This window comes from Hippopotamus amphibius, chromosome 8 (assembly GCF_030028045.1).
Source record: "Hippopotamus amphibius kiboko isolate mHipAmp2 chromosome 8, mHipAmp2.hap2, whole genome shotgun sequence".
Lineage (NCBI taxonomy): Eukaryota > Metazoa > Chordata > Mammalia > Artiodactyla > Hippopotamidae > Hippopotamus > Hippopotamus amphibius.
This window is the reverse complement of record NC_080193.1, coordinates 126914828-126935182: the sequence shown is the minus strand read 5'-3', so window position 1 is coordinate 126935182 and position 20355 is coordinate 126914828. Positions and strand designations below refer to the sequence as shown.

General features: G+C 43.3%; 1 protein-coding gene across 1 annotated transcript in view; it reads right to left on the bottom strand.

Annotated features, from left to right (window-relative positions):
* Window positions 1–12059: 12059 nt before the first annotated feature.
* CHN1 (chimerin 1) overlaps window positions 12060–20355 on the bottom strand; it is a 198905-nt gene continuing 190609 nt past the window's right edge. Inside the window, exons 13-14 of the mRNA XM_057746578.1 lie at window positions 14353–14458; window positions 12060–12902 (exon numbers count right to left, since the gene is read on the bottom strand). Of these exons, the coding sequence (XP_057602561.1) occupies window positions 12731–12902; window positions 14353–14458 (278 nt within the window). The 3' untranslated portion in view covers window positions 12060–12730. The remainder of the gene's footprint in view (window positions 12903–14352; window positions 14459–20355) is intronic.

Genomic DNA, 20355 nt, shown 5'->3' with positions numbered 1-20355 from the left:
ACAATCAACAGAAGAGAACTGAACTGAGAAGACATGTAGAAATTTTCAGAGAAAAATAGGTAAGTGAATATGAGAGAATTAAAAAATAAATACAATAATGCTCCTTGCCAAACTCCATTAGGAAAAAATCCTCATCTGTCCCAGGAAACAGACATCAAAAGTCCATAGGGACTGAAAACAGCATGATACTTCCTCAAAAAGTTAAACATAGAGTTACCATACGTTTCAGCAATTTTATATCCGGGTATATAACCAAAGGAATTGAAAACAGAGATTCAAACACATACTTGTACAGCCACGTTCACAGCAACATTAGTCACGACAGCCAAAATGTGGAAACAGCCCAGGAGTCTAGCCATAGATGATCTGATAGACAAGTGTGTTATATACATACAACGGAATATAATTCAGCCTTAAAAAAAGAATGAAGCACTGACACACTCTGTAACATGCACGAACCTTGATCACATTACGTTAAGTGAAACAAGGCAGACACAAAAGGACAAATACTATATGAGTCCATTTACACTGGGTTGGCCAAAAAGTTCATTCGGGTTTTTCATGCGTTGTTACAGAAAAACCCAAATGCACTTTTTGGCCAACCCAATATGTCATCGTTTAATGGGTACAGAGTTTCTGTTTGGCATGGCGGAAGAAGTTCTGGAAATACAGAATGGTGATGGTTGCACAATCTTGTGACTGTGCTTAATGCCACAGAATTATACGCTTAAAAATTGGTAAAATATTAAATCCTGTTACGTATATTTTACCACGTGCTCAAAAAAAAAAGTCTACAGGGGCTGTTATGAACGGAATGTGTCCTCCTAAATTCATGCGCTGATATCCTAACCCACCACATGGTGGTCCTTAGTAGGTGGGGCCTTTGGGAGGTAATTAAGTCAGGAGGAGGAAACCTTCCTGCACGGGATTCACGCTCTTATCGAATGAGACAAGAGAGCCTGCTTCCTCTCTCTGCTGTTAGCTACGCGCGTACGGCAAGGCAGCCATCTGTCAACCAGAAGCAGGCCTTCAGCAGACACCGGGTTTGCTGGCACCTTGATCTTGGACTTCCAGCCTCCAGAACTGTGAGAAATCCACGGGTGCTGTTTAAGCCACCCTGCCTCTAGTAGTTTGTATTAGCAACCGCAGCTGACTCAGACAGGCTCAAGAAATTGTTTCTGCAAGTTGAGATAGAGGAGGGAGACCCGGGCTGTGGAATCACTTCTGAGTACAGGAAAGACAGAAAACAGGGTAATGTTTCCTCGCTGAAGACTGAAGAAGGAGAAACAAACACGGTCCTTTGTGGGTTTCTGGAGCCCTTCCTGTAGTCCCGTCCACACTGGCGGTGACCTGAATGACCAACGACCGGCTAGACTTGGCCATTTCTTGAAAAGTAGCCCAGCTCTCTCCTTTCAGCACTCACGCCTAAACAAAGGCCGACCCCAGCTACTCTCCAAGGAGCTGTCCCTTGGAAAGATATCTTTTAGAATTCTTCTTTTACCGTGTGAGCCCACCCTAGATGTTATTTGAAAAAGAAAATGAATTTAAAGATGCTGCAACATGTTTACATTTACACAATGGAAATTTTGCTTCTCATACTGCTTGAGCAGAAAAACCTCGCATCCCCATGGCAACCAGATTCCACTGTGACCACGCATCTCTGCCGCGTCACCCAGCCATTTCTAAGCCTCAGCTCTTCAGCCCCACATGGGGCCCAAATGATACCACCCACTGTAGAGTACCACGCCTCCAGGATTGCTGGGGAGGGCTTGTTCTAGTCTGTAAGGGACATTCCTGGAGACCTATCTAACGTGGGGCAGGGACCAGCTCTTCTTAAAAGTCAGTAAGAGGCAGAGGGCTCTGGGGCAAGCCATCGCCCTATGGAAACGCAAGGACCTTGCAGCCTACTCAGGGATTTGGAGCCCGGGGATGGGGCGTGTGCTGCAGACCAGAAAATCAGCCCCTTGGTAATCACAGGAACTGCAAGTCCCACATTCAGTAAAGACTCAGCTGATAATTAGATCCTTAATGCTTTATTCCCTTGAACAGAAATCATGACCCCATTATAGAGTCTCCATGTCATCTTCCCTTTGATCTTTCAGAACAAGTAAACTTCTTTCAAACGTATGTCCTCAGTACCATTTTCAAGTAGCATTTTGGAATGGCTGAGCTGTGATAAGGCCACCTTACCCTTCCCTAGGCCTGCCTTGCCTCGCAGTCAGCCTCCCCTGCTGACACAAGGAAAGCTTTGCAGGGGGTTGTGGGTAGAAATGAAAACTTGCAATTTTGATGTTTCAGGGTCCCCAGCCTCTGACTGCCCAGCATTCCCCTCATTTCTCAGTTTTTATAATCAACAAGTTTTGTTTTTAGATTCCAGGCCTAAAGTCTCTTTTCCCACAACATTGCAGAAAGCCTCGGGCCCTCTGAGAACTGACTTGGTATGTTTGCCTTTTGGATTATATTTGATCAGGTCACACTTCCAGTATAAGGAAGACATACATGAAAGAAAGCAACTGTCCATGTTGTCAGTGGATCACAGGGTTTTTTTTTTTTTTTTTCTTTACTACTTTTCCTTGGGGGAGGGGGAAGTGCTTCCTAACAGGCAGAGTTTCTCTGCATCTTAGGCTACAGCTGGGCTGGGCTAGTCCTCTGCTGGGCCTTCCCTGAGGCTTCTCAACACCCAGTACAGAAGCAGGCACTGGTAGGTATTTCTTGTGCAACGTCCCCATCTTCCCCTCACAGTGACCTTCCACCAAATCCTTTGCTTCCCCCTCATAAAGTTGGAAAAAGAAGAAAGAACAGTGGTTCATGGGGTGTAGGCAAGAAAAAAAAACTCGGACATAACCCACATTCAGCTCAGTAGACATGGAGTGGAATGGACTTTGCAGAACGAGCATCTGAAAAAAAATGAATGACAATCACTTTGCTGTCGTAACGTAAACACACTACTGTATATAAAATAGATAACCAACAAGGACCTACTGTACAGCACAGGGAACTCTACTCAATATTTTGTAATAACCTATAAGGAAAAAGAATCTGATTTTGCAGAATGAAAAGCTCTGGCTTTCCTCTGTAGACAGAGAGCTATCAAATAGAATGGAACAGAAGAAAGCACAGTGGGGAGAGAGAAGCGGAGAGAGGGAGGGAGAGGGGAGAGAGGATCCGCGTCTCCAGGAACCCAGGCCTGCCGCCTAGCCGCAGCATTTTTAGGTAATGCCTGGCTTTCCTTCCCCTCTGCTCCCCTCCGTTCCCCTTCCTTTCTTTCTTCCTTGACGGGATGAAGCTTCTTCCCTGTGGCAACTCTGTTTTACCTTGCTACACCCAGCCAGAGCTATAAGGATGCAAGTCTGTCTTCACAGATGTTTCCTTTTAATCATTGTAATTAATATTGATGGTGATTAATTTTTAATGAGAACATATCAAGGAACACACTGGCAAAAATGCTCATTGGTAATTTGAATAACCTTGATTGTGTGAGGCCATCATCCTTTTGGCTCAGCCACCTGTTTCACAGACATTTCACCAGCTCCCGGAGTTCTCTGATAATGTATTAATTTCTCCTCCTGGATCTGGGACAAAACCAGGGTGTTTCCAGAGCGGAAACAGTGGGCAAATGAGCTGCCCTGACTGATTTCTCCTCCCACCTCTGAGGAGGCTGTGAAGGGACTAGGTGGGTTCTCTGGTCCTTCAGCAGCACCACCAGGAGTAGGAATTGTTACCTGGTGAGCATTCACTGAGGCTCGTTCTGTGCAAAGCACAGTACAAAGTCAGGCGGCTTTGGGAATCCAAAGCCAGAGGGCGTCCTGGTTCCTCCTGCTCTGACAAAGTGGAATGGGTGCCTTGTTTGCGGGCCTAGGGAATGGTCCTCTCTAGACAGGCTGGTGGATGCCAGTGAACCCTCCCTCACAAATTCTGTAGAAACTGTTCAAAATGTGCAAACTCCCCTCACCAGGCAGCCAGCCCAGCACAGATGCGCTGATGGTGGGTGAGGACCTTTCCGTGTGGGGAAGCCTGGTGTCAGCTACCTCATCAGTAGCTTCAGGATGTCATGGTTATATATTATGTGCCTAGTAGTTTGTTTTTTTTATAAATTTATTTATTTATTGGCTGTGTTGGGTCTTTGTTGCTGCACATGGGCTTTCTCTAGTTGCTGCAAGTGGGGGCTACTCTTTGTTATGGTGTGTGGGATCCTCATTGCCGTGGCTTCTCTTGCTGCAGAGCATGGGCTCTAGGCACGTGGGCTTCAGTAGTTGGAGCACATGGGCTCAATAGTTATGGCTCATGGACTCTAAAGTGCAGGCTCAATGGTTTTGGCACACGAGCTTAGTTGCTCCGTAGCATGTGGGATCTTCCTGGAGCAGGGCTCAAACCCATGTTCCCCTGCAGCGGCAGGTAGATTCTTAACCACTGCACCACCTAGGAAGCCCTGCCTAGTAGTTCTTAATTTCTCTCCAGTCATTCATGACTTTACCTAAATCAATGTTTTGAAAATTGATGTTAATGGGGAAAATGTCCATAGAGAAGTAGTAAGTTTGCAGAAAAACAAGGCTTCCCATGCACAAGTTGCCAGTTTGCTTGATAGCAAGTTTTTTTTTAAATGCAGAACTTTTCAGACTCCTTATTGCAATCTTTTTTTTAATAAATTTTATTTATTTATTTATTTATTTATTTATTTATTTATTTATTTTATTGGCTGTGTTCGGTCTTTCTTGCTGCACACGGGCTTTCTCTGTTGCGGCGAGCGGGGGCTACTCTTCATTGTGGTGCGTGGGGCTTCTCGTGGTGGCCTCCCATAGCAGAGCACGGGCTCTAGGTGCGTGGGCTTCAGTAGTTGTGGCACATGGGCTCAATAGTTGTGGCTCACGGGCTCTAGAGCACAGGCTCAATAGTTGTGCCGCACGGGCTTACTTGCTCCGCAGCATGTGGTATCTTCCTGGGGCAGGGATTGAACCCGTGTCCCCTGCATTGGCAGGTGGATTCTTACCCACTGTGCCACCTAGGAAGCCCCTCCTTATTGCAGTCTTAATACAGGTGGCATTGATGCTTGAGCAGTTGACCCTTGAAAAATGCAGAGACTGGGGGAACCAACCCTCTGCACAGTCGAAAATTTGAGTGTAACCCGTAGGTGGCTGTATCTGAGGTTCCTCCTTTTTCACGGTTCTGCTTCTGCAGATACAACCAACCGCAGATCCTGTAGTATGTATTTACTGAAAAAAAAAAAAAAAAAAATCCACGTGTAAGTGGACCTGCACAGTCCAAACCCCTATTGTTCAAAGGTCAGCTGTGTAGTAGTTCCCAAACTTATTTGACTGTAGAACGCTTTACTCTTGAAATAACTTCTGAATTTCCCAATGTAATATCAGACTGCCTGCAAATAAAGCAAAACTAATCTAACTGGAATTGAAAGCACTAAGTATAGCACCACAGCAGCCAAGCAGTGTTGCAGCGGTGGGGGATGTCAGAGCAGGGCTTTGCAAGGTTTCGGGGGTCTGGGCTCAAGTGTTTGAGATGTGTCCTTCAAGGTGGGGGAATAGAGTCGTTTAAGGCTGGTGAACATAGCGAGGGTCTTGGAGGTGGGCTGCGCTTTGATAAGCAAGCTGTTTGCCCAGGTGAGTGGTCCATTGTCTCAGGGTGGGGCGGGAGTGATAGTCAGGAATTTCCTGAAGCAAAGCCTCCTCCTCCCCTCCCCCGCTTCCTCCTTCAAGGTCTCTAGGGACAAAGAGCTAAGTCGTGTTGACAGAAGTGGTCTCAGCCCTTAGGCCTTCTTGCTGTGTGAGGTTGGTGCAGGTTATTGTAGTTCTCAGAACAATTTCATATTTCTTACATCTTTGCAGAATGTTAGTCTTGTCATATGTGGTCTGGGAAATATGGAATCCTTCTTGAAGTGATTGAACATGGTTCCTGTTAGAACCCATCTCCTTCTTCTGAGTTAATATCTAATTTAAGTTAGGCTATGCGATTTTGAACACAATGTGAGTAAGGAAAGAAAGTATTGAGGACAGAATCAGACTTGGGCGAGAAACCAGGAGGTGCGACTCTGAAGGAGAGCACGTGTAGCCAGCTGTGTGGACTCTACTTTCTCATTTTCTGTACTCTTGATGTTCTGGCATCTGAGGCCTTCATGCCGGAGAGACTGCCCCTCCCAGGGTCAGCTAACTCCTAGAGATTGCAGAGAAGTCATATGAAAGTGCACGTGTGATATACAAGCCAGCCAATCCAGAGCCCACCTCCCCAACTACCTCCTTTATTAACTCTCACAGAGCAAGCCTGTATTGCCCCTGCCTTAAGTCACCCCAGTGTCAGGTCCTGGACAACAAGGGACTACCCCTGTAAGTCCAGAGCCCATTGAAGTTACTCAAACTATCCAACCTAAACTGACTCAGGGAATCCACCCTGCCTTGTCCACTCCTTCCCAGTAAAGGCTCTGGGCCACACTCTCCCCTTCTGCTCCAGACTGACCCTGGTCCATCCCCATGTGACACTGCATGGCTCCCGTTTCTAGGCAATCATCATTTCCACGTCTGCGTGTCTTACCATACCTGATTAAAACAAATCCCGGGCACGTTTTAACATACCAACAGGAAATGCAGCAGTCTGCTCACCAGGGACACGTTAGAATCACCCGAGGAGCTGTCCGCCCAGCGCTTGCGCACAGAGCGTGTGATTTAATTGGCCAGCAGTCGGGCCTCAGGTGACTCGCATGTGTAGCCAGGGCTGAGAAACACGGTGCCGGTGGTTCTCCAGGTGTGATCCTGGGACTAGCAGCATCCGTATCACCTGGGGGCTTGTTAGGAATACAGATTGTGGGGCCCCACCCCAGACCTCCTAATTCAGAACCTCTGGCAGTAACGCTTTTATCGAGTTCTCCAGGTGACTCTGCAGGATTCTAAAGTTGAAAACCATTGTGCTGGGCTAAAGCAGGGCAGAGTCAGAGAAGCAGCCGCCAGTGGGCTGAGGGCCAGGAGCCCTTACATTTATGACTACATTAAATGCCATCTCCACATGCTGATCAACAGCTGCTTCTCTTCTTAGAATCACGGTGCATCCCATGAATTTTGGTATGTTGTATTTCTATTTTCATTTGTCTCAAGGTATGTTTTTTATTTCTCTTTTGATTTCACCTTTGGCCCATTGGTTGTTCAGTAGTTTGTTTTTTAGCCTCCACACATTTGTGAAGTTTCTAGTTTTATACCATTGTGGTCAGAAAAGATGCTTGATATGATTTCAGTCTTCTTCAACCTATTGACTTGTTTTCTGCCTTAGCATGTGATCTATCCTGAAGAATGTTCCATGTGTGCTTGAGAAGAATATGTATTCTGTTGCTTTTGGATGAAATGTTCTATACATGTCTGTTAAGTCATTCTGGTCTAACTCGTCATTTAAGGCCCATGTTTCTTTATTGATTTTGTCTGGAATCTATCCATTGATGAATTCAAGTCCCCTCTTATTATTGTATTGCTAATTCTCCCTTCAGGTCTGTTAAAATTTGCTTTATATATTTAGGTGCTCTTAGATTAGGGGCATAAATATTTATAAGTGTTATATCCTCTGGTTAGACTGACCCCTTTACTGTTATGCAATGGCTTTGTCTCATTATAGTCTTTGTCTTAAAGTCTATTTTGTCTGATATAAGTATAGCCATCCCAGCTTTCTTTTGGTTTCTATTTGCATGGAATATCTTTTTCCATCCCTTCACTTACAGTGTATGTGTGTCCTTACTTCTGAAGTGAGTCACTTGTAGGCAGCATATAGGTGGGTCTTGTATTTTTTATCCATTCCACCATGTTATGTCTGATTGGAGGAGTTAGTCCATTTACATTTAAAGTAATTATTGATAATTTTGTACTTATTGCCATCTTGTTAATTGTCTTCTGGCTGTTTTGTAGTTCCTCTGTTCCTTTCTTCTACTCCTGCTCTTCCTTTGTGACCTGATAATTTTCTGCAGTGGTATGATTAGATTCCTTTATCTTTTGTGTATTTACTTTAGGTTTTTGCTTTGTAGTTACCGTGAGGCTTACATAAAACAACTTATATTTATAACAGTCTATTTTAAGCTGAGAACACGTTTGAGCACATTCTAACGCTCTACATTTTTACTCCCTCTGCCTCCACGTTTTATGTTTTTGATGTCACAGTGTTCCTAGAATCTTGGGACAGAGCTGGCACGAATGTAGGTGAACTTAACTTTTGTATGCCCATATCATCTCCTCTCTCATATAGTTTGGATACTATTTTAAAAAAAATCTTAAGCCAATTAATTATTCCTGAAAACTATGAATTTTCTTTGGTAAGAATAAAAACTGTCTTAGGAAAATGTTCATTCCTATGGAGAGGCCAAATATCAGGCCAGGCCTTGATTTTTCTCACAGACAAGCCCCAGCCTGTGCCCCTGCTGTCCCTATAGACACCTCAGAGGAAAATTCACTGGTTTGAGACGGACGCAATGAAAACCAAAAGATTTTTATGTTCTCAGAACATCCCAAGTTTACAACATTTTACCTCTGGAAAGCCCTTCTTGTCAACTTTCTTCAGTGAGTCATTTTAATCTCTAAACATTACCTCCTCTGCTTTTTGTGTTACCACAGTGAAATGGGCAGTTAAGTAGTTGTGTTTCAGAACTAGAAAGGCATCTAGCTTCACATGCCGACATTACTTGCTACAATTAATCCTGACTGTATCTGAACAATAGTAAACGCCCTAACACTTCCAGAGCTCCAAAAACTAGGTCAGCAACTTGCTCATACTTCCTGTTTTGTGCTATCCTGTGGAATAAGCAATAATGGAAAAAATTTACATTGTGAAATATGCCATTACTGATTGTGTTAATATATTCTCTCTTCAGCAGAGAACAAAAAAAACCTTATAAATCAGGGGTTTCCTTATACTATGTGTTGCTGAATGAATCATATTTTTAGCTTAGCTCTTTCTTGATTTTTGGTTTCAATTCATGAAATACCAATTGATGTGAGATGCCTGTGTGATATGCCGGACTAGTGCCAATAATTTTACTTCAAAAGTTATTTAAGCGTTTGCTGAGAGGCCCCATGACTTTGATAAGGTGGAAGAAGGTGTTGAAACCAACAAATGTTTGAATCTATAATAACATTATTAATACAGCCTTTACTAACACATTGCTTATTTATCTTAAATAGGATTTGGTGTATTAGTTATAACCTAAGTCCTTGACTATACAAAATCTAGAGAAAACAACTTCAATTTTTCCCCTTCATTACTATTTGGGAAATGCTAGGGCTGTCACAGTCTGTTTTAGATAAATGGTGAGACTCTGAGCTGTCAGGTTGAGACCATCTCTTATTCCAGAAAGACGACCAACTGTGCATGGAACTGGCCAAAATGAGCTACGTGCACTCAGCTGCAGCAGACTGATAGCATCATTGCCGAGCCTCGTGTGATGCAGGGAAATTAGGGGCTAGCCAATCCAGGGCAGAGGATGGCATGACAGGGCCCTTTCATGCTGCTGTCCCATTCCTCTTAACAGGGACAGGCAGCTAGTGCTGAGGCCCATAGGAAATAAGACAGTGAAGAAAAGGACAGGATTCCAGTTTCCCTAGGCCAAGGTGATCCGGTAAGTTCCTTGAGAACTGGAGCTGACCTTGTTCCCAGGCTAGCACAGTGCCTGGCCCGTGGAGAGGGAGCAGGCGGGAAATGGGTGTGGAGTGAGAAGGGCGGATGTTATCAGGGGACGCAGACGTGGGCTTCACTTGGGGAGAGAATGCAATCGCAAAAAACTGGAGACGCTGGCCGATCCCTGACAACGCTGTACGCCTCTCAGCCTTCCATATCCCCCACGACACGTCACAATCAAGGGTCAGAGCCGCCCACGGTCCAGTGGGGGTGTGATGTGCAGTAATGCTGTATGTAAAGAGCACGGCTACTTCTGCTCGTGAGAGGAACGCCTCTCACAACACTAGGAGACAAATGTGAATACTGTACAGGTGCTACAGGCAAATCAAGTTATAAAGACGCTTAAGGAGTCCCATAGGAAGTTATCCTCCCAATGACTAAAATACACAGTTGGGAGAAGAGAGAAGAGTTTGGGGTATCCTGCTTTTCCAATGTGCATTAAAAAACCCCACTTTTGGCTTTTTAATTGGATTCACCAATAATACCTTATCAGGTTTGGGACTATACACCCTAAAATATTTTGTTAAAAATGGTGTTGGAGCCCTGAACCTAATTTATTCAGAGGCCTTCTATTTGAGCTCATTAAGTAACCAGAAACATTTTGATAAATACCCATTCTTCCACTTAGGGACACGTTTTTCATCTCAATTCAGTGACGCACTACTTCCTCTGGCCAGCTGGTATAACGGGCACTAAAAACTAACAAAAAGTGTAGGGAAGGGACAATCTTTCATTTCTTAATAATTTCCTTAAAACCATATATAGAAAACTGAGAAGAAATGGACTTTATGTTCAGGGCAGAGTATTGGCAGTGCCGCCGGTCCCTTCTCCCACTCTTAATGGGACGGAAGTTGAAGCCTCTGCCTCATTTTATAAAAGGTCATGATTTAGGAAAACTCCAAATGGCCTTAGAAAGACATGTATAAAAGACCCTGGTGAACTGCTGAGTGAGAGTCTTGTTCCTTCGTTTCAAGAAGTGTCCACCTGGCAGTCCAAGTGTGCTCACAGATGATGTAGCTGTGATTTTTACCTGCACATCCTGGGGGAATGACCCACACATCCGCTTAAAAACACGCCCAGTGCCCTTGTTCACAAACCTGGTGAACAGTAACCTTGTCCGAAGACATGCTCAGAATTGTCTCTGAACACGTGCTTCACACGTCCGATGCTCAGGCACCGCTCCTGCTCCTGCGGTACAGATACACCTGTAGCTCCAGCAAGGGCCTGCTCTACAGTCAACCGTACCTGTTACTTTCGGAAAAAAGAGGGTGATTCTACTCTAATACGGCATATTTCTTCACAACTGAATTCTCCTTTCAAAGGACTTTGTACAAAATGAACTTCAGTCCTGAGTACACAGCAGTTCCACAGATGTACCTCATCCAGGGACAGATCCACGTGATCAGATTTCGCTGACGAGCGTGTTTCATGGGTCAAAAGCATCACCTTAGTGTTTAGTGCCTTTCGGTGACCTCCATTTTAAAGAAAGAGTCTATGTTATATAAAACAAAGCTCTATACTTTATTAATCCACGTATCCCGTGCTGCTTAGTGCAGTGACATTTTTCGTACAGGTGACTGTGGTTGAGGAGATAGCTGTGAAGAACTGCATAACCACAGTTTTCTGAATATAAACATTAATAAAACACGTGATCAACTTCCTACTATAGCCTACAAGTATGATTAAAACTCCCTATTTCTGTCAGTTTCTATTATCTTTGAGACAGTCTTGAAAGCACTAAGGATTGAAATGGCAGAAATGAACACGTGTCTTGTATTACTTCTTCAGTTTTTAAAGCAGGCTAGAACCTTAGTTCTGGGAGGGCGCTCCTCAGGCAGGTGAGGAGAAAGACTGTGCAGGGTCGTTAGCTCAGCGCCACGTGGGTGGCTCTGGCGGTATCAGGCCATTGCCTGGGTTTCCCGGCCTCGTGCTGCGCGCAGACCACCCTTGCCTAGTTGTCCGGTTGCTGCCTGAGACTCCTCTCAGGCAGTGATGTCAGCTCGACTGCATGTCAACATCACGCATCTCTGACAAACTGAGTGTTTAGAAAGTCGCTCTTTTTAGTTAGCCCTTTCTCTTTTCCTGATAGCTCTAGAAGGAACTCCTGCCTGTCCCCCCACTCCCTCAAAAACTTGAGAAAATATTCTAGATTTTTGCCAGAGTATGCAAGAAGAAAAATAAATCCAGTAAATGGGTATTCTATTATTCTATTTCTGAGCAGTTTTAGATTATTTTTTTAGGAGCTAAATCCAAAACTTTCAACAGTAAACGAAAGAGGTGAGAGGGAGTACTTGGTATTAAATAAATGGCCAAACACGTTTTTCCAAATACTCTTAGTCATGAGAAAAAAGGAAGCTATCAATATTTTTGGTTTCTAAAAGCCAAATTTAATAAATTAAATGCATGCCAGATAAAAACACAAAATTACAACTCAAAACCAATAATAATTTAACAGAAAATGCTCTGCACTGTACTTTTTTATTGGTAGAGATAATCTACTAAAGTAACAAATCTGAAAACACATTTTGCTTTTGCTGGAAAGAAAGTACTGTGTTAGAGAAGAACTAAGAGAAACCAGAGTGGAAGCATTTGAGAAAAGTAGGCATATGTTATAATCTATGGTGATGCGGCAGCCAGAGGAGCTGTTTTCTCCATTTGTGTGCATGTGTATAGAAGCATCAGAAACCAATGACGTAGGACCCAAAAGCAAAGTCACGACAGATTTACTCTGCGAAACATGCTGAGTTACAACCACGGGCAGCCCAGGACGAAGGGGCGGTGCAGGCTTGGTGTCTCCTTTGTGTGGGGTTCCCTTGCCAAACAGGAGGCTAATCATGCAATAGCTTGAGTTTCTCTTAACATGATAAACACCCAGGATTACTAGAACTGGAAAGCGTGTGTTCACTGTTTTACAAGGACAGCTGAGCGGTGCTGTGAAAACAATGGGAAGTTCCTTCATTTTAATCTGGTTATATGCCCAAACTTCTAACCAAGAAATAATTCAGCTATAAGAGCCAATTAAATTATTTTAAAACATTCCTTCATCTGTAAAACATTTCTTTTTTTCCTTCAAACTAAAAATTCAAAATAAAATGTCTTCGTTTTTGATAAGAAGCTCCACCACCAGTCTCTGATACCGTATATCGTTCAGGGCAGCCATGGCGTCTAGTTCCGGGGATCTCATGAGGGTTGGGCCGAAAACAATCCCAAGGTTCTCTGCATTCATCAGATTCTCCTTTTCGTGGAGGGTCACTCTGAAAAATACAAGGAAGGGAGGATGACTTCCTGTCGCCACGGGGGTCTTTGCCGTGCTGGAGCACTGGAACAAAAACAAGGTTCACAGTAAAGGTGTGTGTCCACTGATCAACACTTCCGTTAGGTTGTTTCCCTGCACGTCTCCTTAACTTCAAAGTACTGACTTTCCTTAACATCAACGGTGTCAGTAAATAATTTAAACTTCTGGTGATCGTCGGAGCTGCAGCCTGAGCCGATGTGCTGGCCTGTGTGGGGTCGGTTCTATCTGTGGATTCTCCTGCCACGGCCTAGAGCTGCAGGGGTGTGTTTGTAAACTGGGAAGGGACTGGGCCATCTTGGTTATTCCATCAGCTCTCCCTCCACTTTTGGGGAGATCTTGTTTCCTATAGAGCCTTTTTCCAAGTTGAATAGTTTATAGAGTAGCTAGGGAGAGAGTGGTAGCAATTTTAATAAGAAATGGCTCGGGCTAAACAACCTCATCAGGGAATGCAAGTATTTATATTCTTTTTACTGCTACAGCAAAGGTACAGAGACTATAATTTGAGAGTTATCCCTTTGTTTCAGTGTGGAGTTCTTAACTGCATCCATATATGCAGCAAACTTGAATTTATAAGGGAAGCATGTTAAAAAAACTTTTAACTCACGGTGCTTTTAAAGAGAGAAAACATGTATATCCGTAAAAGCACCATGAGTTAAATATTCACTTCTGGGTAACTCACACCTAAAGGCATATAAAATAGATGTCAAGTTCTGCTGGGTTGTTTTGTTTTGTTTTGTTTCTGATTGGTATTATATTTGGAAATCCTAAAACCATTAAAACTTGGTCATATAATTTTTAAAACCTTGCTTCAACTGGGAGACACAGAAGGTGACCGAGCAGGGAAATAAAGCTACATCACCATCAATCACTTTAAAACATTCAACCAGAAGTAACTGAAATATTTTATTTTCCATTCCTCTCTTTACCCCTTACTTTACTCCCTCACTTTTTACAGCAGGTGTCAATGCTGGCAACATTAATTCAATAATCTAAAATCCCAAGTCTGAAGTGCCTATTTTGGAGCAAGACATAAGAAAAGTGAGCTTTCTTGCAAGTTGCTTCATTCTTGCTTTATTATAGTAATGCTAGTGTCTTTACAGCTGCAACCTTTTCTCTTTCCACAAAAATTTAATGCATGTCCTTGGCAGAATATGGTATTTCTAACATACGTGCAAACAAATACTGGAACTGCAAATACATTTATGTCAGAATCAAATCTGCATTCAGTATTGTCGTGCAGAATATTTTTAGCATTCCTTCTCAATGTGCAGGATTTCCAAGAAGACAAGATACCTATGCATTTATTCATTCATTTAACAGACCATTTGTCCTTGCTTTCACCTTTGCTTTCATGTGATTCTTAACATTTGGATGTGGTACAAGTATAAGCTTCCGAGTTGGGAACTTGCCTCTTAAGATGCGCCATGAGGTACCGGAGGGTTTCGCAGTGAGCGGGTGGCAGCAGCTTCAGTGCTTCGTGAAGGGTTTCTAATTGCTCATCAGGATCCATAATTTCTACAATAGCAAGATGAATACCAAGCAGAGAAACTGTAACAGAAAACTGGTACAAACGGCCCATTTAATTCTATTCTTGTGGTGATGTGGAACTGATAAGTGCCTTCTCACAGATCCTTGCCCACAGTTTTGGAAAATATTTTTAAGGTTTATGTTTCAGATTTCCAAAAGTTTAGTGTCAATGTGGCAATACCATTTATTTGGCCTTTTGAGGAGAGCACCCAGTGTTTTCACTTGAGGGTTCTAAAGTCTGGTGACTATGAAAACTGGATATTGGATGTATAGGATGTAACTATAAAAAATTCAGACATATGTATGCAAGGATAAAAACATATTCAAATGAGGTCATTTTAGAACACTACAGACATATTGAAGTGATGTCGCACTGTTCAAAATATTTTGAAAATCTCCTTTCAGCAATGGTATACAAGCGATGCCAGCCCAGTGCCCACTGCAACCCCTGCCAAAGTTTTATTAATTGATATTCATGCTTTTTTTCTTTTTAAACCAAGAACTGTATCGTCCCATATTTATTTCCTTTATTCGTTAGACTTAGTTTTAAATTATTTTATTGTATAAAAAAGTCAATTCTACCCTCAAAGCACAAAAATATTCTTCTACTTAAGATATTCAGAAGAATGCAATACAGACTTTGAAGGCAATTCCAAATGTTTTGAGTGACAACAGGATCCCTGAAATAAATGTGACTCTTACAAAGGTGTGAACTTTGAAGGGGACAATCTTCATGTGGATATTTTAGTTCTGTGTTTGGCCAAAAAATCACATTCCTTTGAGGTCACAGAGTGCATTTAATTCATCAATTATTTCCATATTCAGAAACAAAAGACAGCTTTGGAATTTCGTGCTCTCAAAGAGGACCATAACACATTCCTGCTTCTACCCAAGTATCAGGAAGATGGGGTGCCTTTAAATGCTGGGTTTCAGGGCAATCGCCTTCAAGTGTTGGCTAGCAGCCTTGAAATGCTGGAAGGCCATACCTAACCAGATTATAACATTTAAGACACAAGACCAAGAATCCTGCTCTTTCTAATTTATAAAACAAACCAGCTCAAAGGCAATGTATTAGAGTCAGGTAAAAACTGATAGAAGATGAATGTGAAAAGCTCCTAGTACTGGCAGAACAGATGTGATAAATTCAGAATAGGAACAGTGACTGAAGCTTTTAAATTCAAAGAAACTTTGGCCATTTTACAACTTCTGCCCAAAGCTTCCCCAGAGTTCTTGGTTCATTTCTTAGCAGTAAAGAATGTATTATTTGCCTTTTGCTATGATAAATAATGCATAGTCTTTGAACTTTGGAGCTTTAAGGTTCAAAGTGCCAGTTCATAACAGCAATAACATCTCAGATACTGAAATTTAATCATTTAACTTCTAGAACTAACAGAAGAAAATTCAATTTACTACAGAAAACTACTACTCAGTTTTTACTTGGCTATAGTTTTTACGATTGGACTCATTAATTTGAAACTACAGTATTCTGAAAACTGAAAAAAGAGTAAGTTCCCTTTTAACTTCTATAGTTAATCTTTATAAGGCGAATCTTGAGGTGGTGTGAAATTAAGGACAGTGCTGGTGGCCTAGCAAACAAACAAGATTCCCAGCTCACAGAAAGCGTCCTTTCTACTGGAGGCAACAGACGATAAACTTATAATGTATACTAGATGAGAATGAGTGCTCTGGGAAAAACAGCAGTATAAGAAACACTGGGAGGGCTGTGAGGGTGTGATACTGCATAGCGTGGTCAGGACAGGCCTTAATGAGAAAGGAAGTCCCAAATACAGACTCTGAGGGAGGGAGGGAATGAAACCCATGGAGATCTGGGTGAAGATGGTGCCAGTCAGAGGGACGTCTGTGCAAAGGTCCTGAGCGGAGCGTGTGCCTGCAACATTTGAGGAAAAGCAAGGAGCCAGGCGTGGCTGCAGGAGAGCGAGCACAGAGGAGAGCAGAGGGGTGAGGTCAGAGGGAACAGGGCCCTTCGTCATGTCAGGTGCCGTGGGCTAGCCTGAGAACACGGCATTTACGCAGAGAGATGGGAAGGTTCCGCACAGGGAGGGTCAGGACCTGACACACATTCTTCACAGTGTCGCTCCTCTGGCTGCCATGTGGGAAACAGGCTACGGAAGGGCAGGAGGAAAAACAGAAAGACCATTCCGGTCACGGTTACAAAAGTCCAGGTGAGGAACGACACGTATTTAGACCAGTGGTGGCAGTGCAGATGATAAGAAGCTGCTGGATTCTGGGTATATTCTGAGGGTAGAGTCCGGAGGGTTTCCTGATGCAGGATGTATGGAAAAGAGAAGAATGAAGAAGGAGCCAAGGTTGGGGCTTTGCAACTAGAGGGATGGAGCCGCAGTCCGCTGAGATGGGGAAGATCACGGACGGAGGAGGTCTGGGAGGAAGGTGAAGAGCTCTGGCCGAGATGTCTTTCAGATGCCCAAGTCAACATGCTCACTGTGGGCGGGTCTGGGGCTTAGGGAGAGGTTCAGACTGAAGACACAAATTTGGGAACATATGACAAAATGCATCTGAATATACTGATGTTAAACTGACAAAGATTCTTCCCTGGAATTCATTTCTTTTTCCCCCCTTAGAAGAGTCTTGCCCACGATCAATTTTTCAGAAAATACAAATCTTTATCCCTAAGAAAACCAAAGCATAACTTAAAAGTGAGACAGACACAGTGGAATGTACTCTGAGATGAATGGCCACCATTGGTTGTTCAAGTATATGAAAGGCCTGCATGTGGGAGAGGGTGATACTGGGACCACCGTCAATGGGAGGGAGTTAAAAGCAGGCAGATTTCCCTGAGCATCTGTCAGTGGACATCTGTCCACCAGCAGATGGGCCGCCTAGAGAAGCAGTGATCTTGCAGTTACAGGGTATTTAAAAAAGAATGTGTCGTAGGAAGAAGTCCGATTACATGAGCCCTTAGAGTATCTAAAAACTCTAAGATTCTGTGGTTCTTAATATAAAATCATGTTTACTCAACAAATATTTTTAAGCACCTATTATGTAACTGGGCACTGCACGAAAACAAACAGGAGAGGACCCCTGCCTCTGAGGAAGTTACAATCTAGTAGTGAAGACCACACATGCCTGTAACTTCAGCAGGAAGGAACAAGGCTGTGACAGAGGCCCAACTAAGCGTGATGGGAACCCAGTGGAGAAAGGCAGCCTGCGGCTGAGAGGTCCAGGGAAGGTCTGGAAGATCTGGGGGTGTGGACATTGTGGGGGCAGGAAACGAGCACTCTGAACCTGTATCAGATCTAGTTACAAGCTCTTTCAAAGAATATATTGTCTAATTCTTTACAGAGAAACTCAAATACAAGAAGAATAAAACTTCGGCAGACAAAAGGGGTGAATCGGTGGCAGAGCTGAGGGGAACTCAGCAAGCTCTCTTCTCAGGCTTCTCTTCAGGACATTTTAAGTTGCTGAGGACAAAGAACTCTGGGTTTTCTCTCTGAGTTTATCTGACTCACTCAAGGTTACACACTGAGTCATGTAGTTTTTCTACGATCTCCTGGGAAGAGCTCTTAGACGCCTTGGCCAGAGGACGGTTTCTCCATTCAGCCCGACCAGGAGCTCAACTGTGGCAGCGCTGTTCTGACGGTGGCTGGGAAGCGTCTGTGCGTGCTGGGTTACTGAGCAGGGCCTGTGGAAAGCATCTGCCTTCTAGGCCTCTGTATTGTAGAGCACCGATTTCTTCACTGGGGAGAGGGTGTGGGGAAGAAGGGCCAGGTAGACCAAGGCTTCTAGGTAGTTCCTAAGTGAGTTTCCAGGGGATTATGAAGCTCTTCAAGATTTTGGTTGGGATGCCCTGGCCTCCTCCACCCTTGAATCCTTTTTTCATTTCCTGCAACCACTCCCTTCCAGGTTTCAACCAGGAGCTTCTTCAAGGGAGGCTGCAATGGCAGAGCTCAAACAGCTTTTGCAGGAGAAAGCTTTAACATGAACTCTGATTTTTTTGTTGGCAAGGACTGCTAATCAGTGCGAGAGAGGCCTGAGACCTGAAGAACATGGCCCCAGTTGTTTTAGGGGGTGAGATACAAAAAAGTTCTGAGATACAAAAAGTTCATTGGGAAGGGTAAGCTAGTCCCATCCTTTGTTTGGAAGGGGTTCCACCCCTCCCCTCCTATCTTCCTCCTCCGTTTAAGCCTTTTGAACTCTGGTCCATCAGGGGAGCCAGGCAGTGTGCAGAATGAGAAAGCAGGGCTTTGACATTAGACATATGTGGGTTTGAATGCTAGGGCCACCTCCTCGCACCATGTGACCCTGGCAAATGTATTTATACCTGTAACATCTCATTTCTTCTAAAACAACACTGCGGGTGTAAGGTACCCAGCACCATTCCTGGCATCCAGTATATGCTCTATAAATCTTAGCTTCTCTCATCTTCCTTACATGCTTAAACAGATAAGAGAATGGCTGTATCTATGCATCTAAAAAATGAAACAGGCTCTGCTAACTAGGAAAGACATGTTACAAGGACACCATGTTCCACAAACTCTTTGATATCAATATCAAACAGGAACAGTAAATGTTTCTCTTGTGTGTAACTATTATGCCAGGGTTTTTGGTGTCACACATCAAAATAGTTTTATATTAGAAGGAAATGGAATGTCTACCTTGATTTAGTAAAGTTTCTTATGGTGTGCTTTCAAGGGCTCTCTGAGGGGTGACATAAGGGGGCTGGCTTGCTGATTTCACACAGGAGGGCTGTTTCAGACACAAACCCAAGAACAGTGACAAATGCTTTGGAAGAATAATAAAGAGGGGAGATTGTCCTCAGCAACTCGGGTGGGTGTGGGGAAAGAAGGTGAAGTAATTTGGGAGTGTGGGGCAAAAGGCCTTAAAATACGTAAGGAGAGCTTAGATTTTTCTTCTAAGTAGATAAAGGGGTTGTGTCGTGTTCAGAACTGAGGGTTGAATCCTGGCTTTGCCCTGTGCTAACCAGATGCCCTTGGGGTAGCCACAGAGCCAAGTTTCAATTTTACTCCCAAGCAACACGGGGACAGGAACACTGTCCAGTGGAGCCCCCAGAGTTGTCCTGGGGATCAGAGCAAACCGAAGTCCGAGCAGCCCTTCGTGATACAGATGTGTGTCAACTGCTTTCCAGATTAGTGGTGACCTGACTTACCTCTCTGGGGAGGAAAACTCTGCCCCACCAAACAAGAACCCGTAAGCTCCCTCAGGCAATTTTCATGATCTGCCCTGAATCCATCCCCAATTCCCATGGAAGAGATCTAGAGTCTTTTCGGGTTTTTAACATGAAAGTTTGTAACAGTGTAAATTCTCACGGCTGTTCTCTGCATGAGAGCTTGAGCTGACCCACAAGAAATCGGGCCTCCATGGAACTAACCACAAAAATCCTCAACACAAGCTCTGAAGGGGAAACGGAAAGTTAGAACAAAGAAAGTCTGTACTTCATGAAATTTCAAAATCAAAAAGCAAATCAGCGATACTAAGGAAGTGATGTTATTATTTAAAGATTAACACAACATATGGTTTTTAAGAGAAAAAAGCAAATGATAGAAATAGCCTATCATCTCTAAAAAATGGTAATGCCAACACTTAAAATCTGTTAAGAATTCCCTTCTTTAAAAAAACAAGTGTGAATTACAGGTATGAGTTCTGCACCATAAATAAAATTTGGCAAATGAGCCTCTGCTTTTTTCTCATTTTCATCTTAACTAGAACTTAAAAAATAACTTTTTGATCTAAAACAGTGCTCCTTAAAGTATGATCTATGAGCCCATGCCAGTCTGCAAATTGTTTCTAAAGGCCTGTCACAGGATGAGGACAGAAATTGAGAGTAAGAATTTATATATTTTATAGCAATCTGACAGAGTAATCTTTTTGCTTGCTGAATGTAATAA